Source organism: Chrysemys picta, chromosome 11 (genome assembly GCF_011386835.1).
Source record: "Chrysemys picta bellii isolate R12L10 chromosome 11, ASM1138683v2, whole genome shotgun sequence".
In the NCBI taxonomy this organism is placed as follows: domain Eukaryota; kingdom Metazoa; phylum Chordata; order Testudines; family Emydidae; genus Chrysemys; species Chrysemys picta.
Genome location: NC_088801.1, coordinates 73055081 through 73081794, shown reverse-complemented (window position 1 = coordinate 73081794; position 26714 = coordinate 73055081). Strand labels below are relative to the sequence as shown.

At 41.2% G+C, this 26714-nt stretch overlaps 2 protein-coding genes across 9 annotated transcripts in view; one reads left to right on the top strand and one right to left on the bottom strand.

Moving 5' to 3' along the window:
* Positions 1-26714, bottom strand: part of AGAP1 (ArfGAP with GTPase domain, ankyrin repeat and PH domain 1) — a 653489-nt gene that overhangs the window by 566477 nt on the left and 60298 nt on the right. The window contains exon 1 of one of the 8 annotated variants that reach the window (XM_065561184.1): positions 8419-8440. The exons of the other annotated variants lie outside the window; for them this stretch is intronic. The gene's annotated coding sequence lies outside the window, so the exon portion shown is untranslated. Of the gene's footprint in view, positions 1-8418; positions 8441-26714 lie in introns of those variants that run through there. 8 annotated transcript variants of the gene reach the window in all.
* On the top strand, positions 16221-18768 carry LOC135974191 (uncharacterized). The gene is made up of 2 exons (XM_065561185.1): positions 16221-17204; positions 18199-18768. Exons 1-2 carry the CDS (start codon positions 16628-16630, stop codon positions 18672-18674), a joined length of 1053 nt encoding a protein of 350 aa, XP_065417257.1. The 5' UTR covers positions 16221-16627; the 3' UTR covers positions 18675-18768.

Here is a 26714-nt window from a genome sequence, read left to right as displayed (position 1 = left end):
AAGCTACAGAAATCAAAACTAGTAACCCTCTTCACTCCATGAATATGTAAGACAAAGGCATGTCTTATATGCAGGGCTTTGGAGCAGAGCTCGGAGCTGGAGCAGCAGTGGAGCTGCAGGTTTTTGCCTGGAGCTGGAGCGGAGCTGGAACACAGCTCCAAAACCCTGCTTATATTCCTACTTTTAAGTCTTTAACCTTAAATTTGGATGCTTGCCCTTTTAGACATTGTTTGTTTATCTGTTATTCTGCAAGAGTAGTTTTAAATTATGTTCAGAACCTCCACACGCACAAGTGTCAATCAATGCTTTCACTTGGAAAGAGAACCCCTCTGACTAAAAGATCCCAGATAATAAAAAAGAATCCAAGTGACAAAGAAGTTGGCTTTCTTCTGAGATGCACTTCAAATGACTTAATACATAGTACAATGGCTTATGGCACAGAAGCCTAAAATAAATTAACTGTGGTTCATTCCCTAACCAAATTCATTTGTTGTTCATCACGTTTCGTCGTCGTCATTGTTGTTGTTGAATTTTCTGTCACCTACAAGTGAAACTGATACCTGGCAAAAATTGAAGGGCACTATGAAAAATCCACAGATACACTGCTTTTTTCCCATCCAGATTATATCAGCAGGTCTCTTTACTGAAGGTCAAGACAGACTGGCATCATCTAACTCTCAACACAGTGAAGGCTAGGTGTTGTATTCAAGAGTAGACGCTTACTACTGTCCTCTGTCAATTCTAAGACAGTTAAAGGAACCAACAGCAAACAAGGCAGCTGAGTTAACAAGTAACAGAGCACAAAAAATCCTCTACCAAAAAAGCAAATTTAGTACCTGAGTTCTTTATACCTTCCACATGCTTTACAAACATGAAACCTCACATAGCTCTGTGATACAAGTACACCTCTACCTCAATATAACGCTGTCCATGGGAGCCTTACCACGTTATAGGTGAAACCGCGTTGTATCGAACTTGCTTTGATCCGCCGGAGTGCGCAGCCCCGCCCCCCCCGGAGCACTGCTTTACCGCGTTCTATCCGAATTCGTGTTATATCGGGTCGCGTTATAGCGGGGTAGAGGTGTATTCCTATTTTACAGATGGCAAACCTGAATCTAAATACTAGGTAAGATTGGATCGCTGGAGTTTGACACTCCCAATTTCAAGCTGCCCATCTCTGAAAACCCACGTAATCAACATGTGAACATAATGTAAATGCTATTACGCTACAAACTGGGTCCAATTCATCCTCTTTGGTGTAATGCTCTGCTATTTGTTAGAGGGAATAGATACTGAGGGAGGGAAAGTGGTGGTATTGCTGTTACCACCTTTCCCCATACATTGGATCTCATTGCCTAAAAAATTGAGTATAAATTTTAAAGTTTGCATGTTTTCTGTAAACAGTATAAGCCCTTTTGTTCACTTGTGTTAAGATACTAGGTGAAGTTTGAATCCCACCACATTTGAAGGGTCTACACAACACTTACATAATTGTATAACGACCTCTAAGAGCCTTATGAAACAATTTAGGACTACTATTTCACCCTTAGCTCACCATATTTTGCCTAGTACTGCAGCACATATGGTATGCAAGAATAGACAACATTCTGAGATCATTCCAGTAGCTAAGGACAACAGGGTGACATAAGGATAACAGTGGAAGCTTTAATTCTGCATTTCACTGCTTTTGGCAGGCTAAATTATACTTGTTATTTTAACCTAATTTTTTTTTTTATTCACTCACACAGCGGTCTATTTTACTTTAAAACATGAACTAGAAGATTTTAAACAGCTAAGATCAATTCAGGTAGCCAAGAAACAAATGTATTTCAAATTAATATGGTAACAAAATATAGGGCCATGCCCAACCCCTAAAGACCTAGAAAAAGTTTATTTCACGTAGTTACAGTCCAATGTTAAATATAAAACTCCAGGACAGCCAATGAAGTTTAAAATTAAACCTGTCCACTGTTTAATGAATGCTTCAGCATGGCTGAAATAGGTATATAAAAATTTTTCCAGCCTTTGCTAAAATGACTAAAGACTTGGAACTCAGTCTTTCTTATCATGACATATTTTCAGAATTGTCTTAATCGTGTTTATTTAGCAGGCATCCATCCGCATTTTCCAATGGTGCAATTCTTTAAACAGTGAAAATGGGAGTAAGGGGAGGTTTTTTAAAGTGGGGAGACACTGAAGTTGAAAGAAAAAGGTTTGGCATGTTTTGTTTGAAAAGCAGGCCTCTGACTTCTCTCTTCTAATGGCCAGAGGCAAAAAGAAAAATGGACTTGACCATTTCTGCAGAAACCCATAGGACCATTACATGCTAAGCTTCAGGGGAAAAACAGAACACATGCTTATTCTGTGAATTCAGCCTCTGCAGAACAGCTCAATTAACTGTTTTGTTATACTCTGCACTAAATTTGCCATGTACGCTCACGTAAGAAATTAACATGCTACATTCCTCTCAACTATTTTTAAGGCTAAACAGTCATTTTCTTTTGGTGGTTTTAGGAAGAGAAGAATATATTGGATTTTGGGTTAAAAGAGAGGAAGGAAAAGCAATCCATGTGCAAGTAAACAAGAACAACAAAAACTTACTTTGTCAACAATGTCAACTTCACTCCCACAAGGGTCAATTCACTGCAAAAGCATTAAGCTGTAATTCTGTGCTGTAAGTGTGTAGGGAATACCTGAATACTTCAGCTTTTTCTTTTTTTACTCAAGCTAGAAAGCTCAAGTCAGAACATCAAGCTGATTTAATTAACAGAGAATGAAGGCAGTATGTGTGTGTTAATTTAGCAACATCCTTATGGTTAGGTGTTTTGTCTGAATGTACTACATCAAGTGACCATATAATTATTTGTTATTTCTAATATGGTAGCAGCTACAAAACACGGATTTCCACAAAATACAGGAAGACAACTCCTGTTTCCAAGGAACTGAAAATTTAAGTAAAATACACGTAATACTGTACCACACAGCGAAACACTGAACATGTAACCCATTCAAAGCAGTACTTTGTACTCTCAGCACCTGTTATTCCCAAGAGAACAAGTACCAAAAATGTACTTTTTTTGTTTTTGGTTTTAGAGATCACCCACTTTCTCCTCCACCAGACATCTTATCTCCCCCACCCCGCCACTCCCAAACACACACATACTCCCACCCCAAATCCAGAAAACCCCTGGCCTGAAACAAGCCATGCTGGGTATATCTACACTGCAGCTGGGAGCAAGCCTCCCAACCAACGAGGACAGACTTGCACTAGCTCTGCTGGAGCTAGCATGCTAAAAAGAGCAGTGTGGATACGGTGGCTAAGGCTAGCCACCAAGTTCGAACTCGGGGGGTGGAGGAGGGGAAGACAAGCTTGGACTCTGGCAGCTAACGCAAGCTGCTGCCTGTACAACAACATCCACACCGTTATTTTTAGCTCAAGTAGAGCTAGCACATGTCTGTCTACGTGGGCGGGTTGTGGGGAGAAAGGACACGCACTCTAAGCTGACGTGTAGACAGACATACCCTCTCTGCCCAGTGTCCTCCAATAATGGCAGAACAGCTTTCCATAGTTCAGTTCCCAATTTTAAAATTTGTTTACAATAATATCCATTATGTGCTAAAGGCTTTCCAAATGTCCTCAGGAGTGGTGGTCCCTGATCCAAGGAACTTTCAATCCAAGAACAGGACAGATAGCAAGATTAGGACAAAGGGAAAAGGCTGCAGTTTATATACAAGTCAGTGAATTTCACAGTGAACAGCATAATAGAGGGGAATCTGCATGGAATACTTATGTGTAGCTAAAATGCACTTACAGATGCACTCAGGGAGGTTGTACTATGCAGAGGGGGACTGATAGTGGAATGAGGCAGAGAATGATTACAATGCTCTACAGCCAAAATGCTTCTGAAATAAATGTAGTCAAACTTTACTAATTCTGGGTCACGGAGAACGAAAATGATGCTTAACATTGTTGATTGGCTCTAGTTTTCAAGATATGCTGTTGGGTCAGTATATACGACCTTTGACTTGGGAATGGCAGAGGATAAGTGAGTTATAAAGGGAAGGGATCTCAATTTAAACCAGAAATGACTAAAATACATCTTTGACTGGCTCTATGAATAAACCTATGACTGGGTTTGGACAGTACTTGCTTTTTAGGCAAAACAATGAATGATGCAATCTGAAGCTGGTATTGCATCATACATGATATGAATTGCATCATGTTATTCCTAGAAGTCATGGATGATGCAATCATAACCAAGCTTACATCACTCTGCTGAACAAATTGCCCTATATCAGCTCTAGAAATCATACAGTGTCGTGCTCTCTTATTTGTCAGGGTTTGATTTTGCAAAGGGACACATTTCTGTTTAGCCAAAGTGAGCAGAGATGCCTCGTACTTGTGTGAACAATGCAGATAACTTCTGCTATGTTTGTGGTGAAGTGACTTTTGCATCACAAAAGCACAGTATAACCACTATGGTTAAGAAAGCCTATCACCTTTATTTTGGCTGCAAAATTGGAGATCAGGACAAGAGGTGGGCCCCACACATATGCTGCAACACTTGTGTAACAAATCTTCGCCAATTGTTGAACAGGAAAAGGAAATCTATGCCTTTTGCAGTGCCAATGATTTGGAGAGAGCCAACAGATCATACCAGCAATTGTTACTTCTGCATGGTGCCTCCAGTTGGGAAAGGTGTGTCAAAGAAGAAAAAGTGGACTGTGCATTATCCAAACATTCCATCAGCTATACGCTCAGTACCCCACGGAGAAGGACTGCCGGTTCCCGATGCACCAGAATCCTTCTCACTTGAGTCAGACGAGAAAGAGGATGAAACTTCTGGTCCTGAACCATCAATATCACAGGACCCACATTTTCTCCCATCCTCCTCCTCTGAACCACACCTCATAACACAAGGTGAACTGAATGACCTTGTCAGGGATTTGGAACTACCCAAGAGTAAGGCAGAGCTGTTGGGCTCCAGACTACAGCAGTGGAATCTGGTAGGGTTTCCACGTTCCGTGACCGTCAAAAGGATCTTGTCCCATTCTTCTTCATGAAAGGTGATCTTGTAGCCTGCAACAACATCGATGGTGTGATGGAAGCCCTCAACATCGTTCACGATCCAGATGAGTGGAGACTGTTCATTGATTCATCGAAGACGAGTCTTAAAGCTGTTTTACTGCATAATGGCAATGTTTTGCCATCGATTCCAGTTGGTCATGCAGTCCATATGAAGGAAACCTATGACAACATGAAACAACTTTTCAGGTGCATAAACGATGACCAACATCAGTGGCAGCTTTGTGGCAATTTGAAGGTTGTTGCTTTCTTGCTTGGTCTGCAGACTGGATACACAAAGTACTGCTGTTTTCTCTGCGAATGGGATAGTTGTGCAAGAGATTCCCACGACATCAAGAAAGATTGGCCACTCCGACAGTCATTGGAGCCTGGGAGGAAAAGTGTTCAGCATCCACCACTTGTTGAATCAAGGAAGATTTTGTTACCATCCTTACACATCAAGCTGGGTCTGATGAAGAACTTTGTCAAGACCATTGACAAAACACAAGCAGCTTTCAAGTACCTCCGTGGAAAATTTCCAAGGTTAAGTGAAGCTAAGATAAAGGAAGGTGTCTTTGATCCTCAGATTCGTGAACTTCTTCGAGATGATGCATTTGACCATGCACTGCGTAGCAAGGAAAAGACGGCATGGGAAGCCTTCCAGTTAGTGGCAATAAATTTTCTCGGAAACAACAAGGCAGACAACTACAGGTTGTTGGTGGAAAACCTCCTCAAGGCATACAAAAGCCTTGGTTGCAACATGTCACTAAAGATACATTTTTTGCACTCTCATCTAGATTTTTTTCCACCCAACTGCGGAGCAGTGAGCGACGAGCACGGCGAGCGATTTCACCAGGACATTGCAACAATGGAGAAACGCTATCAGGGCAAATAGAGCCCATCAATGCTTGCAGACTATTGCTGGACAGTGACAAGAGATGCTCCATTTAATGAATACAAGAGACAAGCCAAGAAGCGCCGAGTAGACACTGAATAGGACTAAACTATGTACACATAATAGTTTTTTGCCTTTTGTTTCATAATCAATTTTATTTATATAACCCTTTTGCTGATTTTTAAAGTGTTACATAAACAGGACAGGTGAAATATCATATAAAGCAACCATAAACACATGAAAAGACCTAGGTTTACAATTTATGATTAAAACTCTACTATCTACACAATATACATAGACATAAAATGTAAAAACTTAAATATCTTAGAAACAGTAGCCAGTTGTTTTAATTGTCATATTTGAATTCAGCACATCAAAATACATAATAAATAGCACATTTTATCTCTGAAGCAGACGACTTCTCAAAAATTGTAGACCAGTGTTACACAAGCGATGCAGTTAGAAACAGTGCCAAGCAGAGGAGACATTTAGAGTCACCCCAAGAAGTAGAATCTAGCAGTCCACTTCACTTCTCCTGAACTGTGCTACCCTAATGGATTATGTGGGGGAGTTCTCTCAAAGGGGTTGGGTTGTTCTGGAATACAAATCTAAACACGGTCATGCATCCACAGGTGGGATGCTTTTTAAATAGACTTTGAAAGGCAAGCAAAGAGAAAACACTAATAGTGAAACTGGCTGATCTGTAACATCTGAAGTAGCAATGATGCATGGTGACCACTGAAAGCCAGGTGTCATGAAGAGCAGATGGGCTGAGATACAGCATAAACCACAAAGCATAACCATATGCTAATTTACTATTAATTACAGGAGCTTTTCAGGACTGCTACAGTACTACACACTAGGGAAGTCTGTACCAATTAAACACATTCACAAACTAATATTTTAGAGTAATTAACAATTTATATTAATAACTTCATATTTCTTTTTATTCATAATTATAACTCAATAATGTGACCTAGTAAACACTACGTTTAGACTACAGTTATGGTGTGCTAATTTGACCTTTTTCCTACAGGATTTCAATCTGGTTGGAAAACCATAGATGGTTGAAAAATACATATTGAGGTTCTCCAGCACACACAGAGAGCCCAACCCTTATTGCACTGAAAGGATAGTGGAAGTTCCCTAACTGAAAGATGCTCCCAATTACAGTATCTCACTTATATGAGCTTCAGAAATCTAATTAGTGGCTCCATTGAAACTGGAAGGTTTTGATTACAGGACTTTATAAGACTTGCATTAAAGGAAACCAACCTATGTTAGGCAAGTAAAGTCATGTTTCTTATCACTTCTCTCCTACATAATTCAGTAGGTGGTAGGTAAGCTGCAAATCAGGAGATGAAAATACAAGCCTGTTACACTACTACCAGAGCTACATAATACAAGCAAGCAGTTTCAGCTCAAGAACAACCAAATTTATCCTTTCAGAGAACCAACCTTGTTTGAAACTAGCAATACCCTCACAATATTTTAACTCTTGAACCAAATAACGCTAAGAACAATCCAACACTTAATTTTTCAAAGCAGCCTCAACCTGATCACATGCACATACACTTTCTACACATTTATTTTTCAAGCACCAACACCTGACCACACAGGTTTTAAAGTTTCTTCCCATTGAGGGTGTGTGCGCAAACATTATGTCATGTGTGTGCCCATAAAAGGAAGCCACCATCTGAAAATATCCTTAAAATATAGAGGCACTTTGAGTTTAAGTCATTGCTAGTGATCAGTTGTGCTACAAAAAAAAATTAAATTTTAATCTACAATTGTTTCCCTTTATATCTCATCCTTAAAGAGACAAAGAGGAATGAAAGTAGGATAGAATGAACTGCTAAGGAATTTCCTTTCCCCATAACAACTAATGGGATTTGTGTGTTAACTAAGTATTTGTCGGTTTGAATAACCATAACAGCAAAGCCTATTTCATAGATCATCTGGAAGGAGCCAAGCGCTCGAGGCTTTGCCCCTGAGATCTCATTACGAGAACCAAGGGCCCCAGCTGACATGAATTATTTACTGCAATCCTGCGCTTATGATTATGCACATGCATTATACACTGAAGATGCATCTGTGCCCCAGTTTAAACAGCCATGTGGAATCAAAGCCCAGCAATTGAGTAAAAATAAATTTCATACCACAGCAAGGGTAATGTTAGTCAGCTAAATGCTCTAGAAATCACCAAAAGGAGGATAAACAGTGGGTTTGTACTGATATCAGCCTTTATTTCTGCTCTTCTACACACATAAATCCTTCCAATAAAACTGAGAAAAGACAAGATGAAAGCAAATGGTTAATAAAATAACCATTTCAAGTGTATTAATAGTCTCATTTGTAAAAATTCACTGACAATGCAATTTTATCCAATTCAAAGGCTGTCACGTTCATTACCACACGTACACAAATCACCAAATAAATGAACAAAATAAAATATTACATGGGCATGTGTCTGGACAATCACGCTGTCATCCCGACAAAATGTCCCTGTGCATTATCATGCTTATCAGTTTCAGCCTCATCTTCCTCCTATTGTACGACTAAAAAAAAGGAAATTTAGATGTAAAAATAAACTGAATGCACAGTGACCCACTGACAAACCCTTCATTTTAAAAAGTCAACTTCTGATGTTAAGTTATGGGAAATGTTGAAACCTTCATTTGAGCATTTAATGTCTCCTTAATCAGCATGCGCCCATAGAGGCACTACACTGAGGAATCCCACAGTAAAAATCTCATCCTCACACCTACCTCTGGAATTGCTAAGTAAAAGCTTAGCGCTTTTTTTTCCATTTTAGTATTAAAGCCATGTCACCATATGACAACAGCTATTCAAAATCTCTATTATACAGTAAGAGCCAGGAGAGAGAGTGAGCTCACTATATTCATGCTAAATGTTGTTTCAGCATAGTAAGTACATACATTCTGTAAACGGATTCTGAATCATGGTTGCCATGTGAGTAAATAAAGAGAATAATTCCTGACATTTTATAAGGCCTATACAAGGACACTCCAGCACATTCTTTGGATATCAATTTACAACAATTTTTAAAATGCACCTAGTATGTTTTTTCTATGTCCCCAAGTTCAGACCCATCACTTCCAGCATTAATAATGAGTGATAACCACCTATTGGTTTTATTGATAAATGAGAACGAACAGACTTGTCTATTCACAGTGCTTCCAGGATGTCATCTTGTTTCTAGGCCAATAATATTTTAGCCTCAGAGTAATCTTTGTCCTACTCTGCCCATGGTTCATCGTTTCTGGGGAAGAAAGAAAATATTTAAGCTTGAGGTCTTATCAAGCCCCTTTTCTTCTCTTTCCCTCAACTTTACTCTTTGTGGGATGACTGTACTGCTTGTTATATGATGCTGAACTAAGTTTGAGACAAGTCATTTATCTGGAGTTCAGATGAAGTATAAAAAGCAGCTTTATAGCCTTCCTCACACTTCACCAGTGTTGCCTCATTCTTACGCACTATGTTTAGGACCAAGAGGATCGTTTTGACTCCATGCCTTACCAAATAAAAGCACTATGAAAAGAAACTTTATCCTTATCTGAAGCAGGTGGACCAGCAGCAGCATGTGTGTTTGTGGCATCAGTTTTAATCTGGAACTTCTCTTCCTCTACAAGTTAGTTGGAAATATTTAACACCACAATACCCCAGGGACCAATTAAGTAGACAAGGGATAGAGATCCAAGCTATAGGGATGGGTAACTTTTCCTTTCCTTGCTAAATGGAATAAACTACAGTAGACATCTTAGGTGGAATTTTCAAGAGCAAGTTAAGCATCCAACTCCTCTGGAGTTCCAAAAGGAGCTGACTAACTCCCTTAGGCACTTCTGAAAAGCCCATCCCTAGGCTCTGAGGCCTTAGCTACACTTACCAGCTAGTTCGACGGCTGGAAATCGAAGTTCTGGGTTCGACTTATCGCCTCTAGTCTGGACGCGATAAGTCGAACCCGGAAGTGCTTGCCGTCGACTGCGGTACTCCAGCTCGGCGAGAGGAGTACCGCGGAGTCGACGGGGGAGCCTGCCTGCCGAGTGTGGACCAAGGTAAGTTCGAACTAAGGTACTTCGACTTCAGCTACGTTATTCACGTAGCTGAAGTTGCGTACCTTAGTTCGAATGGGGGGGGTAGTGTAGACCAAGCCTAAGTAGAAGAAAAAGCTACTTAAAGTTAGTTCCTGTCAGAATTAGGCACAGTAGTGTAAGACAGGCATATGAAAGCAGTCTTTAGCTCCCACATCTGTGCTATTTTAATGTCTAGGTTACATAGATCTCACAGTTATGCGAGTACCTTATACACAAAATAGCAAGTACATGCATGTGTACAGTAAATAAAGACAGCATGTCTGGGCAGCAAACACCAACAATTTAATGTTTTAGTAGAAATACAATACACAGTAAATGTACACAGTAGTATGCCACTAAGTTCTACCACAAAATACTTTTCCAAGGGTTTTTAGTGGATTTGAAACTGTGGCCACTTATAACTCACTGTTCCCTAAAACAGACTTCTCCCCAAAATCTGGCTTCCTCCAGATGCTAATCCTCACCATTAATTCCCTCACACAGGATTCGCTCCTCTGAGGTACCTATGAATCCTCTACTCAATGCACACTGCATATTTTAGAACATCCTTCCCCATGAGACTCTGGAACTAGTCCTTTTGTCCTATTACAGAGAATCAGGTGTGGCCTCTTGCAACCCCTTTCCCTCCAAAGAGGAATAGCAAAAAAGGGAATAGCCTTCATTTATTTAGATAGTAGTTATAGCCTCATACATCTTACCCTACTACTTCTACTTGAAAGATCTCAGAATAGACAGACAAGAAGATTTGCAGAGTATATCACCACCACCAGCTTTTGCATCTCTCCTGATTAAGCTACGATTGTAAGAATGCTGGTTTTAGTCTACTTTTAGTCCGTCTGAAGAATGCCAATCTAAAGCTCCAAGTTCATTTATGAACAGCATTAACTCATACTCTGCTTTGTGATAGAGATGCTAATGAAAGTTCTGGCTAACAGTTTTCCTTCAACAGAAAAAAATTATGCTCTAATATTGGCTAATATTAAGGTGTGCTATTCTATCCACAAGCAGCCACAACTTCTGCAAGTTGAGTAATTTTGTAGACTAAGGAAAAATGCAACACAACCACAAGGATTTAAAAAATAAAAAACTTACTTTATGTAAAGCGATCTTTTTCTTAGCAAGACTAAAGGTATGAGAAGCTGAAATAGCCAAGTAACAGAACATTATGGATTGTTCTGATTACATCATATTGGTCCCCTAAAACTCCACCCAGTAGGGATTTAGAACCTGGCTATCCTCCTAGCCCCAGTCAAGTCCTATAAATAACTTACAATGCTATACCACAAACTGACGAGAAAAGTACTCAAATCATATATTTAGAAACATAATGCCAATGATTAAAGTATCAACTTTCATCTGTACTAACTTTATGAATACCCTAAACAATAGGGTGAACTGAACTCAAAAAAGTGTCCACAGCAGTCAAGTGCTGTACAAACTTTTTTGCTGTTTTTAATTTTCAGAGTTTAAAGTTAATAGAAGACATAAAAACTTTAACTCTCCTTTGCCTGTCTGCTTAGTTGCTCAACTAGAACAGAGTCCAAATTTCAGAACTACTTAAAAACATCACTTTCTCCCAGAAACCACACCTCCTGTCACTTAAATAAAGGAATCCTATAAAAGGAGACTAGGAGGGACATCAAAATATCATCTAGTCCAGCTTCCTGCACTAAGGCAGGACAAACTATACCTAGACCATCTCTGACGGGTATTTGCCTATGCTGTTCTTAAAAACCTCCAATGAGAGGGCTTCTACAACATCCCTCAGAAACCCATTCCAGTACTTAACTATCCTTATAGTTAGAAAGCTTTTTGTAGTATGTAACCAGTATCTCCCTTGCTGCAGATGTGGGCCATGTCTACACTACAATCTTAAGCCTACTTATGTTAGGTCGACTTACAGCCACCAAATTAATTACTGGGTGGTAGCCCAGAAACCCAGCTGGGTAGCCAGGCTTTCTTGTCAATTTTACAGCTTCAGCTGAGCCATGAAATTGACAAGACAGTGGACAGACAACCTAATAGATACTATGTTGCTACTGTGTCACCCCAACTATACCAACATAAGCCCTATGCCTCTCCTGGAGGTGGAGTTATGATGTCGGTGAAGTAGGGCACTTACATCCCAGGGACAAGGCTGTAATGAGTACACTGACATAATGAGGTCGACATCAGTTGCCTTACATCGACCTAACTGCAAAGCGTAGACCAGGCCTAAGCCAATTACGAGTTGAACTCCTGCCTCTAGAAGAGTATATTCAGACAGAGTGGGAGTGATAGAAAACGCATGCATCGTCTGATCTAAGATAGTAAGTGGTTATTTATAATTTAAAGTAGAAGATGAAACAAGAGGAAGAGGGAAGATACATGGTTTTGGCATTGCAGTGTTCCCAGATTGCATCTATTTCCAATTCCATGCCTATGGCTCTCTTAAATAGTTTTGGGATTCAAAACCTTCCAGTGCATTCTGCTTCTTCTCTTGGCTTTTCTTTCTCCTTGCTTTTCCTAATGCAATTTTAATCCACTGTAGCGATGGTACACCTGCCTGAAGTGCTCAGCCAAAGCTTTGTTGTAATGGGGGGGGGAGGGGGCAAAACATCCTCCAGCTCCTCTGAAATGAAATATGACTACCACTAACTCCTGAAAATACAGCAATAGAAACCAATTACATTTAATTTTATGTGAGAGCAAGGTACAAGTTGTGTTGCATCAGATACAAAGAAAGGGGGCCCCTATTTTGGGAAGCCCAGTTCCGACAGTCACACCTACACACATACATAAAATAGAAAGGTATAATTAAAAACTATGATTTATAGACCAACACTTGACATTAAAATCATCCGGTAGTTTCTTAGGAAGCACCCAGGGAATAAGCAATTATGGGAGGGATGGGTTAGGTGAAGGAGTAGAAACAAAACTAATAATTAAGTCTGGCATGCAGAAAACTTAATAAAAGCTGCTGGGTGGATTATTCTGTTTTTCAACTGTTTTCTTAGAGTTCTCGGTCATTCAATTTAATTTTAGTTGCAGTCACATTCAGTTTTTCACTTTCTCCCTGTTCTTGATTTCCCTTTAACATTATTTTACCCCCCTCTGATAAGTCACTCTTTCCCTTGGTTTCTCAGATTCTATTGCTTCATTCCCTTCTTTAGTCCTCTTGACTTCCACACTTCAGAGGTGTATATTTATCTATTCTTCACTGCTCAAGAGGGAACAGTGAAAAGCAACTTCAAGGTTTCCCAGGGCTTTGTTGAATCACTGCATATGCTTTATAGGGTGCAGCAATTCCCAGTACAAGATACAATACAGTAAATAAGAACGGTAAGGCAAACACTCCAAAGACCGCTTATGCCAAGTATTCTACAGAAAAAACATTCCCTGAATTACTATCATAAGAACATAAGAACGGCCGTACCGGGTCAGACCAAAGGTCCATCTAGCCCAGTATCCTGTCTACCGACAGTAGCCAATGCCAGGTGCCCCAGAGGGAGTGAACCTAACAGGCAACGATCAAGTGATCTCTCTCCTGCCATCCATCTCCACCCTCTGACAAACACAGGCTAGGGACACCATTCCTTACCCGTCCTGGCTAATAGCCATTAATGGACTTAACCACCATGAATTTATCCAGTTATCTTTTAAACTCTGTTATAGTCCTAGCCTTCACAACCTCCTCAGGTAAGGAGTTCCACAAGTTGACTGTGCGCTGCGTGAAGAAGAACTTCCTTTTATTTCTTTTAAACCTGCTGCCCATTAATTTCATTTGATAACCCCTAGTTCTTGTATTATGGGAATAAGTAAATAACTTCCACATCACTCATGATTTTATATACCTCTATCAAACCTTTGTGACTAACATCTACGAGGCAAGTTTGGGAAACATCAGCCATTCCTGTAAATTTAATGTAGCTGCTTTTCAGAATTATCAGAAGCCAGCTTTAAATATATATATATTAACTGCAATGAAAAATACACTGGCTGTATCAACTTAATATGAATGCATTAAACCTGTAAAAATAAATGCAATAATTAAGCAGTTTGTTTTATTCCTAATCCACCTCAAAACCACTGTTTTTGTTTACTGTGGTAAATATTGTCTTGTTACACATGAATGTCAAATCAAGAATATGTTTTTTGAAAAGTTCTGCTCTAGGAATTATTTTGGAGCACTTCTCTGGGCAGTGTTATACAGGAGATCAAACTAGATGATCACAATGGCCCCTTCTAGTGTTGGAATCTATAAAACAAATAACTATGGACAATACTCCAGTTGAGGCCTAATCAGCATGGAGTAGAGTGGAAGAATTACTTCTCATGTTTTGCTTACAATATTCCTGCTAATACATCCCAGAATGATGTTTGCTTTTTTTGCAACAGTGTTACACGGTTGACACATATTTAGCTTGTGGTCCACTATGACCCCCAGATCGATTTCCACAGTACTCCTTCCTAGGCAGTCATTTCCCATTTTGTATGTGTGCAACTGATTACTCCATTTAGGAAGTAACACTTTGTATTTGTCCTTATTGAATTTCATCCTATTTACTTCAGACCATTTCTCCAGTTTGTCCAGATCATTTTGAATTTAATCCTATCCTCCAAAGCACTTGCAACCCCTCCCAGCTTGGTATCGTCCGCAGACTTTATAAGTGTATTCTCTATGCCATTATCTTAATCACTGATGAAGATATTGAACAGAACTAGACCCAGAACTGATCCCTGCAGGACCCCACTCATTTTGCCCTTCCAGCATGACTGTGAACTACTGATTACTCCCTGGGAATGGTTTTCCAACCAGTTTTGCACCCACCTTATAGTAGCTCTATATAGGCTGCATTTCCCTAGTTTATTTATGAGAAGGTCATGCGAGATAGAAAAAAAACCTTACTAAAGTCAAGCTATACCACATCTATTGCTTCCCTGCAATCCACAAGGCCAGTTACCCTGTCAAAAGAGGATATTAGGTTGATTTCACATCTATTCACCATGTTGCCTGTTACTTATCACCTTATTATATCTTTTAAGTGCTTACAAACTGATTGTTTATTTGCTCCATTATCTTTCAGGGTACCAAAATTAAGATGACTGTTCTGTAATCCCGTGGGCTGTCCTTATTCCCCTTTTTATAGATAGGCACTCGTTACCACAAAATAATGAATCCCATGAGGCAAAGGTCTTAGTAGAATTTTTTAAAATGTTATGCTTAGAGATTATGAAAACTTAATTACATAACGTAGGGTACAAAATTTAGAGGGGTAAGCAAACAATTAACTGATAAGAATTAGAAAGAAACTTTCCTTGGGGACACAACGTAACTGCACCTTCCTCAGGAGCATCTAGTACTGGTATTGTCAGACACGAGATACTGATAAGAAGGATCTCTGGCTAGATCTGGTATATTAATTCCTATGTTAAGTCAACATTTCCATTCGTCTATTATTTAAATCTTGACATTTGTTCCTGTAGCCTGCAGCTAACTTCACTGAATGAAGTCTGAAAACCAGACAATGAAATATTAGCCAAAATAGTAAGTAAAGGGCACACCTAGGAAAAAACTCTGCTATAGATGAGCAAATCAAGTGTTATCTATCATTCTAAAGTCATCTCTAAAAATAACTTCAACATGGCCTTAAAAAGATGAAGAGTAATTTTTTTCTTGTGAAAGGTGTCAGGAAAAACAACCCGGTGCAAGCCTCTGAGTAGTTTGCTCAAGTAAAATGTTTTATCAGTAAAAGTTATGTTTTCATTCATCTGTAATTTCAATTAAATTTATATGGAGGGAATATAAACCATGAATTTACAATTCAATGTTGTATCATCATTTGTTTTATTTTACCACATGCGAACTGGCCATTTTAGACTTGCTTACACATCTCACTACCTCCACCTACTGTTAACAGTTGTAAAATTCTCTTTAAACAAAACTTCATATTTTATTCTTTGTTATATTTTAAAATCTAAATCTTAAAACAGCAGTGTTTATGTACGTACAAAAGCTTCTATATCATAAGATATATGTATACATTCAACAAAGCTACCGTCTTTGAACAAACTTGATAAAACCAACAAGACAAGTGAAAAAAAGGAATTGCATTAATCCAACTACATATCCAAAAGGAAAAGCAGAACAAGTGTGATCCAACTATTGAACACTTAGGCCTGGTCTACACTAGGCGTTTATGTCGAAGTTAGCGCCGTTAAATCGAATTAACCCTGCACCCGTCCACACTGCGATGCTATTTAGTTCGACATAGAGGTCTCTTTAATTCGACTTCTGTACTCCTCCCCGACGAGGGGAGTAGCGCTAAATTCGACATGGCCATGTCGAATTAGGCTAGGTGTGGATGGAAATCGACGCTAATAGCTCCGGGAGCTATCCCACAGTGCACCACTCTGTTGACGCTCTGGACAGCAGTGCGAGCTCGGATGCTCTGACCAGCCACACAGGAAAAGCCCCGGGAAAATTTGAATTTGAATTCCTTTTCCTGTCTGGCCAGTTTGAATCTCATTTCCTGTCTGGACATCGTGGCGAGCACAGCAGCACTGGCAACGATGCAGAGCTCTCCAGCAGTGATGGCCATGCAGTCTGGGAATAGAAAGAGAGCCCCAGCATGGACTGATCGTGAAGTCTTGGATCTCATCGCTGTGTGGGGCGATGAGTCCGTGCTTTCCGAGCTGCGATCCAAAAGAAGGAATGCAAAGATCTACGAGAAGATCTCTAAAGACATGGCAGAGAGAGGATACAGCCGGGATGCAACGCAGTGCCGCGTGAAAATCAAGGAGCTGAGACAAGGCTACCAGAAGACCAAAGAGGCAAACGGACGCTCCGGATCCCATCCCCAGACATCCCGTTTCTACGAGGCACTGCATTCCATCCTCGGTGCTGCCGCCACCACTACCCCACCAGTGACCGTGGACTCTGAGGATGGGATACTGTCCACGGCCGGTTCCTCAGACATGTTAGGGGACGGGGAAGATGAGGAAGGAGATGAGGAGGGCGAGGCAGTTGGCAGCTCTCACAACGCTGATTTCCCCGACAGCCAGGATCTCTTCATCACCCTTACAGAGATCCCCTACGAAGCGTCCCCAGCCATTACCCCGGACACAGAATCTGGTGAAGGATCAGCCAGTAAGTGTTGTAAACATCTAAACATTTATTTTTAACAAAACAGGAATATTAACAATTAAAAGAATGGGTTGTTCATGATTAGTGTGCCCTAGGCGCTTAACGGTTTAGTAAGGGGCAGTGCAAGTTTTGAAAAGAAATCTAGCAATGTCCGGTTTTCAGTGATTGTCCTGCACAAGCCGCTCTACTGTGTATTCCCTGCTACTGCAGCTACAGTAAAATGCGGTCTATATGTGCGGGGATAGAGCAGTAATCCTCCTGGGACATCTCGATGAAGCTCTCCTGGAGGTAACTTGAAAGCCGTTGCATGAGGTTCTTGGGGAGAGCGGCCTTATTGGGTCCTCCGAAGTACGACACGTTGCCGCGCCACGAGATTATCAGGTACTCGGGGATCATTGCTCTGCACAGCAGGGCGGCATACGGCCCTGGTCTTTGGAGGCTTTCCCGGAGCATTCTCTCTTTGTCGCTCTCGGAGATCCTCATCAGGGTGATGTCGGCCATGGTGACCTGCTTTTAATTAGGTAGGGGAATGTTAGTGTTGGGACTGCTTTCCCGTTCCTTTACAGAACTGTCACCGCTGGTTTGCAGCCACGCGGTGGAGGCGGGAGAGGGGCAGCCGAAAGGGATCATTCCCGGGGACAGCCGCGAGGGGGTGGGACAGGGGCAGAGTTCCCGCTTGCCGGATTGCTGGCAGCAGGGACTGACATTGATTTAAATGTGAAATGAGGCCAGTGGTAATATAAAAGTTTTAAACTGCCACAAGTGTACGGCTTACCATGTCTGCCTGCAACAGAAATTCCGTTGTGCTGCCTCGCTTCTCAAATGTGCTGTTCAAGACCCCAGGCACAGAATGCGAAGGCCGAGAATTCGACCTTGTGCTGAGTGCGCATGTGAAAGGTGCTGTGCATGGTCTTGTTCACAGAGAAAGACTATGTTCTTTGTTCACAACTACATTTATCTTTCAGAGGAATTCACTCCCTTTTTCCCATTTCCACAGCCCCGTCTGCGACTGTCTCACAACCTAGCCTGGAATCACACTCCCAGAGGCTAGCGCGGATTAGGCGTAGGAAGAAGAGGACACGGGAGGACATGTTCTCTGAGCTTATGGCCTCTTCCCAAGCCCAGGCAGCACAGCAGACCCAGTGGCGGGAGAACTTGACCCGAATGCACCAAGCCAACATGGATCGGGAGGAGAGGTGGCGGCAGGAAGACCAGCAGGCGACTCAAACGCTGCTTGGACTACTGAGGGAGCAAACGGACACGCTCCGGCGCCTTGTGGATGTTCTGCAGGAACGGAGGCAGGAGGACAGAGCCCCGCTGCAGTCCATCTCTAACCGCCCTCCCCCGCCACCAAGTCCCATACCCACCTCACCCAAAGTGCAAAGAAGGAGAGGCGGCAGAGTCCCTGCTAACTCTCACTCCACCCCTGCAGAGAGCTCTAGTAGCAGAAGGCTCTCATTTCCCAAAATTTGAAAAGTTCTTTCCTTCCTGCCTGACACAAGCCCACGTCCAAGTTTCACCTCCCAATGCCATGTGTAGTTGATAATAAAAAATTCGTTTCTGTTAACTACTGTTTCAATCATGTTCTTTTGGAGGAGGAGGGGAAAGGGGGTTGGAAATTGGACAGGACAGTCTCCTTTGGCAGGGTACATAGTCGGGGGCAGGCACAGCAGCAGGGCACATACACAGTGCAGTGATGCAGTGACTAGTTGCCCCGGTTAGTCTGGGAGGTTGTTTTGATGTAATGTTGGGGGGGGGTGGGTTGCTCTGTGACTTTGTGGCGGGGGAGGGCAGTTACAGATCTTAAGCGCCGGTCCTTAGACAGGATCACAGAGCCACACAGCATGGGATCTGTAACCGTCCTCCCCCTGCCACAAAGTCAAATAGACCTCCCATACACACAGTCCCGATCAGGAGGGGTGACAGGCTCCGTTGAAACAAGCATCCCACCGCAGCGGAGCCTGTCAATCCTTGAGTTTAGAAGCTGCATTCGCATCACAACACTAGACCCGCCCCGCACCACAGTCTGCGTCCCAGTTTTAAAAAATTCCCGCTAAAACAGTATTAAAGAAAACGGTGTGCTTTAACAAAGTAGAACTATTTTTATTTCGACACGTGTGTTGGAGGGGGGGTGAAGGGGGTATGTAACTGGATAGGATAGTCAACATTACCTGGGTAAAGAAACGGGGGCAGGTTTAGCTTCTCAGTACACAAACTATAAAATCACAGGTTACCCTGCTCACTCAGGAACTTTGCTTTCAAAGCCTCCCGGATGCACAGCGCTTCCCGCTGGTCTCTTCTAATCGCCCGGCTGTCTGGCTGTGAGTAATCACCAGCCAGGCTATTTTCCTCAACCTCCCACCCCGCCATAAAGGTCTCCCCCTTGCTCTCACAGAGATTGTGGAGCACACAGCAAGCTGCTATAACAATGGGGATATTGGTTTCGCTGAGATCACAGCGAGTCAGTAAGCTTCTCCATCTCCCCTTGAGACGGCCAAAAGCACACTCCACCACCATTCTGCACTTGCTCAGCCGGTAGTTGAAGAGTTCTTTTTCAGTGTCCAGGGCGCCAGTATAGGGCTTCATGAGCCAGGGCATTAGCGGGTAGGCTGGGTCCCCGAGGATGACTATAGGCATCTCCACATCCCCAACAGTTATTTTGTGGTCCGGGAAGTAAATACCTTGTTGCAGCCGTCTAAACAGACCAGAGTTCCTGAAAACACGAGCGTCATGAACCTTGCCCGGCCATCCCACGTAGATGTTGGTAAAACGTCCCCTGTGGTCCACCAGTGCTTGCAGCACCATGGAAAAGTATCCCTTTCGGTTAATGTACTGGGTGGCCTGGTGGTCCGGTGCCAGGATAGGGATGTGAGTTCCATCTATGGCCCCACCGCAGTTTGGGAATCCCATCGCTGCGAAGCCATCTATGATCGCCTCCACGTTTCCCAGGGTCACTACCTTTGGCAGCAGTACATCAACGATTGCCTTCGCTACTTGCATCACAACAACCCCCACGGTAGATTTGCCCACCCCAAACTGGTTCGCGACTGACCGGTAGCTGTCTGGCGTTGCAAGCTTCCACAGGGCTATGGCCACTCGCTTCTGTACACTCAGTGCAGCTCGCAACCGGGTGTCACTGCGCTTCAGGGCAGGGGACAGCAACTCACAAAGTTCCAGGAAAGTTCCCTTCCGCATGCGAAAGTTTCGCAGCCACTGGGATTCATCCCAGACCTGCAGCACTATGCGGTCCCACCACTCAGTGCTTGTCTCCCGTGCCCAGAATCGCCGTTCCACGGCATCAACATGACCCATTGCCACTGTGATGTCCTCGGCGCTGGGTCGCCTGCTTTCTGACAGGTCTGTGCTACTCTCAGACTTCAGGACATCACCGCGGTGCCGTAGCCTCCTCGCCTGACTTTTCTGCATCTGCCTCAGGGAAACCTTTATGATAAGCTGCGAAACGTTGAGAGCGGCCACAACTGCAGCGATGGTCGCAGCGGGCTCCATGCTCGGAGTACAGTGGCGTCCGCGCTGTCAATGACTGGAAAAGCGCGCGAACTGTTTTCCCGCCGGCGCTTTCAGGGAGGGAGGGCGGGAGTGATGGACGGATGACGACAGTTTCCCAAAAGCACCCTCGACTCATTTTGTTACCCAGAAGGCATTGCCGGCTACACCCAGAATTCCAATGGGCAGAGGGGACTGCGGGAACTGTGGGATAGCTGACCACAGTGCACCGCTTCGAATGTCGACGCTATCACCGTTAGTGTGGACGCACAAAGTCGAATTACTGTCCTTAGTGTGGACACACACGTTCGACTTTGCAATATCGATTACAAAAATTCGATGCAAGTAAAATCGAACTACTCTCGTAGTGTAGACAAGGCCCTAGTGTTTACCATTTTCTAAACCATTTAAATTAGTCAGTCCCATAGTTTGCTGCAAGTTCACATTTGCTGACTGCCTGACATTACAAAATGCAGAAGCACTATAGAAGTTACAGCAATTTGATCAGTAAATCTGTCCATTTTGAACACTAGTTTAATTCAGCATGAAACAAAAACTACCCCATCAGTGCACTAGAAATCTGACCACCTTATTTACTCATTGGTCACAGATCAGATTGTAAAACACATCTCAAGTTAAACAGTACAAACAAACTTTTCAGTACATCAGAACTCCCACATAAGTTTCAATAGTTAAAACGTAGATTACAATTTTAGTACTAGGAATATTCCATATCAAACATACAAGTACAGATACTTTTAATATGTTTCTTATACCTTGACTAGGCAAATGCACACATTCACATTTAAAACCCTTCATTATTTTAACTTCAGAAACAGGGCTTAATAGCATTTACCTTTTTAAAAGACAATGCCTAAAATTACAAGGCATGGTTATATGTTCTGGATTTAGGAAACATTTTTAGAAGGCAATTCCTAAATTCAGTGTAGTCTATCTTTACTCTTGCACTTCATTCCCTAACACTATTACCTTTACCACTTTACTATTACCATGAACTCCGTGAAGCAAATTCCCAGTCTTCTACCAGGGAGCCATTGTGATTGTTTCTTCTGCTCTCAGGTGCAGCGTACACACAAGCACATTCTAGGACGGCAGACCAGTTTTTTCCATCTACTGTTTTAGTTCTTACAGAATTATGTTTCTACGATATTCCCTTTTCCCCCACAAGGCAGAAGATATTGGCACAGGTTTTTTTTTTCTAAACCAGTTATAGCACATATCCGCCAGAAAGAGCGGTTTCATCATCTCTGATCACCTGTGATTAAGGCAAGTTTGTCCTTTTGGGAGCCAACTTTATGATCAAAATGATTTTTTCCCCCATTATATATCTGACTATTTTAATAATTTTGTTCCAAAAGGAATGCAACCTGAGGCAAAATTATGTGCTATATATTTCTCTTTGCTTACACTTCCTCCAGCATGGATTTGATTTTGTCAGTTTCATTCGAAGTTGGAGAGGAGCAATAGTATTGCTGGAAACCATACATGAAATACTGCTTCTAACATATTCTGATTTATCTGGTCATTGTTCAGGTTCAATTTCTATTATTAAGTTTTCAAAATATTTTTTCTTGTTTCCTTTAAAAAAACCCCACCAGTTCTCATGTAACTATCCATGAACTGGATAACATGAGCTACATTCTAGTTTTAGTGGTGTCAAAATTATTTTCTTATTTTGTAGGTTTGCCCCTACTTTGAATGTAGTTGTGAAAAAGATGGCAGATCTTTTATTTCGCCAGAACAAATACCCATTTTAAAACAAATTATGCTTGAGGTTTTTTGCTTATTGTTTCCAGTTCCCTCAAGAAAGAATTACCCATTCTAGCTACCAGGTAATTAATGACTACATTTACAAACTTAATCCCTTATTCCTAATGCCGTCGACAAAGAAATGGGACTTATGTTCTTTAAAATCAGCCCAAGGGAATAGCTAGGCATTCAATGCACCTTAGCATTAAGAGTTGAGTGTATCAAGCTGTAGTGTATTTACAATGAAAATTGGTACTATTTAGATTCTGAAATCCTTATAGAAGGGCTTGGGATATTATCTTATTTCAGGGGTTCTCAAACCTCATTGCACCGCGACTCCCTTCTGCCAACAAAAATTACTATACGACCCCAGGAAGGGGGACCAAAGCCTGAGCCCTGTGAGCCCCGCCACCGAGGGTGGTGGGGGGGGAAAGGGGGCCTGTAGGCGAGGGCTTCAGCCCCAGGCACTAGCATGGTGGGGCTTGGGCTTCGGCCTTGGGCCCCAGCCAGTCTAACACCAGCCCTGGCAACCCCATTAAAATGGGGTCATGAACCGCTTTGGTGTCCCGACCCACACAGTTTGAGAACTGCTGTCCTATTTTATCTGAACCCAAAGAAGGGAGCATCGGTGGGATGTTAAAGAAATGGTTCTTGCTTGGCTCATCTCCAGAACTGTTTTTACAGCTCTTGCTCCTAAGGGCTGTAGAGTAACATCAGTTGGCACTTGTATACACAAGACATATGTGAAGAGCAGAAACACTAGCTGAGTCAGCTAGTGGAGTAAGCATTGCATTTTAAGACAAAAACATCTTTCTGAAATGCTGATTTTTCTACTTATTTTTCCTTTGAAGGCCAACCTCAAGCTGCAATGGTTTCCCAACAGTGCAAACAGGGCTGAAATAATTACATCTTAAGTATGTATTGTATTATTTCTGCATTAGTTTTATAAATTCTGGAACGTTGCAAACCTTCCCTGTTGTGGGTGCAATACAATCTGTTCACTTAAATTAGTACGCTATAACACCTTACATTATGAAAAGAATCAAGCATAATTAAGGTATACTCTTTTCACCATCTACTTAGTGTTTCACAATTCAGAAAATGAAAGCATTGCTCATTTTATGTCTATTTAAACAGTAGTACTCTACAGTATTGGGCTAATGCATGAGAACTAGAAAATTCATGTTGCAAATATTGTAGGGAAATATAAGGCAGTTTTCAAGCACTTTTTGTATTTTCAAAGTTATGGTCTAATAGAATTTGGTGTTTGTTCTATTTGCCATATTTATAACCAATAATGTAAATTTTAGTTATGAATTATTGCTTCTGACAGCATCTTTTTTAAATCAAGTACTTTCACTCTTCCTTCCTGCTTTTCCGTCTGTATTATGTGAGAATAGATAGATATGGCTTTAAGTTCTAAACACCTAAATGTTATTTACACACAGTAGATATTAATCTTTACCTTTATTCCACTGAACTAAGCACACAAATATATCAATAACCAGAAGGGGGCAGCATTTTAAAGACTATGTGAAAACTGCTTACAGAGTTGTCAAAGAGAAATAAAATGCCTACATTGAATAAAGAAATGGACACACTACTCCAATTCCTTACTTGAAATACTTGCTTTTAAATTTGCTATTGAGAGCTGTTCCATTTACTCTTATTTATTTTCAGTATGTAGACAAAATGTTCCCATTTAATTTTCTAAAGTTTACAGCAGCATAATAATCTTGTTCAATTCACACCAGTGATTTACGGCAAGCACATAAAAAGAATAGGGAAAGCCAATCACAGACGAAATGAAGATTTCACTTTCACATCTCACCCTCACAGAAACTGCAACATACTCTTGATGGGTTTCAGAGTGGTAGTCGTGTTAGTCTGTATCAGCAAAAACAACGAGGAGTCCTTGTGGCACCTTAGAGACTAACACACAGTCTCTACGCAAAAGAATAATTGGACACAAATCTGACATCAGGAATCATAACATTCAAGAACCAGTAGGAGAACACTTCAATCTCTCTGGTCACTCAATAACAGACCTCAAAGTGGCAATTCTTCAACAAAAAAACTTGAAAAACAGACTCCAACGTGAAACTGCAGAACTGGAATTAATTTGCAAACTGGACACCATCAGATTAGGCCTGAATAAAGACTGGGAGTGGTTGTGTCATTACAAAAACCTAAACCTATTTCCCCCAATACTGATTTCCCCCTACTGTTACTCACATCTTCTTGTCAACCGACTGAAATGGACCACTCTCATTACCACTTCAAAAGTTATCTTTCCTCCCTTGGTATCCTGCTGTTTAGTGAATGGTCATGTTAGACTGACCTCACACTTGGTAAGGCAACTCCCATCCTTTCATGTATTTATACCTGCTCCTGTATTTTCCACTTCATGCATCTGATGAAGTGGGTTCTAGCCCACAAAAGTTTATGCCCAAATAAATTTGTTAGTCTCTAAGGTGTCACAAGGACTCCTCGTTGTTTATACTCCTGATGCTTAGTTACAGATGAGTACTACACTGAGGCCACAAGCACTAGTCTAAGAATATATAAATACCAGTAGTATGAGGTGAAAGTGATCCTCAGTGCACCAATTCGATTCCTGAAGCTTAAGTAGAATAAGATCTTTCCTTCAGGGTATGAAGAATGTCATTTTCCCCCTTTTAATGTATATGTTTTCACATAGTTATTTAGCCAAAAATACATGAACATGTTCATACAACATACCTATGAAAACTGACAGATTGAGATTTCAGAACAGGATTTTTGAGGATTTTCCTTAACTCTTAATCTCCTGAGTAATACATGATTAATCAGAAACTAACCCAGATGCTCTAAACTATAGCAACAGAAAAATAAAGGCCCAAACAACATTAATTTAGAATAGTACTGGTTACTGGTCCACAAGAAAATGCACAAAATAAATCCATGAATAGGCTGCTACCATAGTCATGTCCCTGGAGAGAGAGAGAGAGAGAAGGATGTCTCACAACAGCAGGAAAATTTGATCTGATTTTAGTAAGCATGGCTAGTTTAATTGGATCACACAGGAGAATAGATGAAAATGCCACATAATACTGGAAATTAGTGTCTACCCTGTTCAGTACTCACCAAGAAGAAAAAAGCTAAAAAGGAACCAACTCTGCCAGCCACTTGAGTTGAATCTGGAGCTTAGCTAAACGTCAATAAAAGATGTATTTTGAGCTGTGCAAACTATGTTTTTAACTAAAGCACTGAAAGTTCTAAGTTGCATTAGTTAAGAACACTGTAGCTTGTACATCTCAAAATACTCCTTACTGCATTTAGATAAGCCTTTACAGAGGCATTTACTCATTAGAAAAATCCTAAAATCTCCCCATCTAAACATTTTTCCAGAGGTAGAGATTAGGTTGGAGTTAGCCATAACTATTAGGAAAAGTTACAGTTAACTAGACTAGGCAAACCCTAACAGGGTCTGCTTTTGTTTTGAGGTAGCTTCTCTGAGGAAAGATTAAAACACATCAAGATGCCACAACTCCTTGTTATGTATTAAACAGTTGGATAAATCTTCCACCTAGTTGGAGTGAGACTGGCCCCAACTGGTTAAGGTAACATTTTACGATCTCTAATTCATGTATTTTAAAGTTTTATTATATTAAAGTGAGTGAGGATTCCTTTTCTAAAAATTACTATTGGAAATCCTTTAATCTAGAAAGGAGGTGGAAAAACATGCCACTTTGGCCTCTTCTGTGCTAACAGGCGATTCCTTAAGGGATCTGAGTAACAATCCCCATTGTACTTTCTATGAGAAAGCCCAGGAGGTACTCCAGAGGTCTCATCAACGTAACTGACCACTAATATATTGAGTACTTTTGATCTATGATTCATCTTAGTGGTCTCAGTGATGCTTAGTTTTTTAAAAAGCTATTCTTCAAAATTTATAGTTCTGGAACTTAGAGAAATTCCCGTTTTGCAGGTTAATATTTGAAAATTACATTTTCATAACCAGCTTAAGTATGTACTCAAAAGAGAATCTAACAAGATTCCCTTTGCCCTCCAACATTTCATAGTACAGAGTACAGTACTATCAGATACTACCATATATTTACAATAGTTCAAATGCTACTTTTTGGCCAGTTCTCAATTTGTGTGAATGACAGATTTTTCTCATTTCTGAAAGCACATCTGATCATTTTAGTGCTAAAAAAGGAGGTATTAATAGTATATGCAGGAAAAAGCTAAACA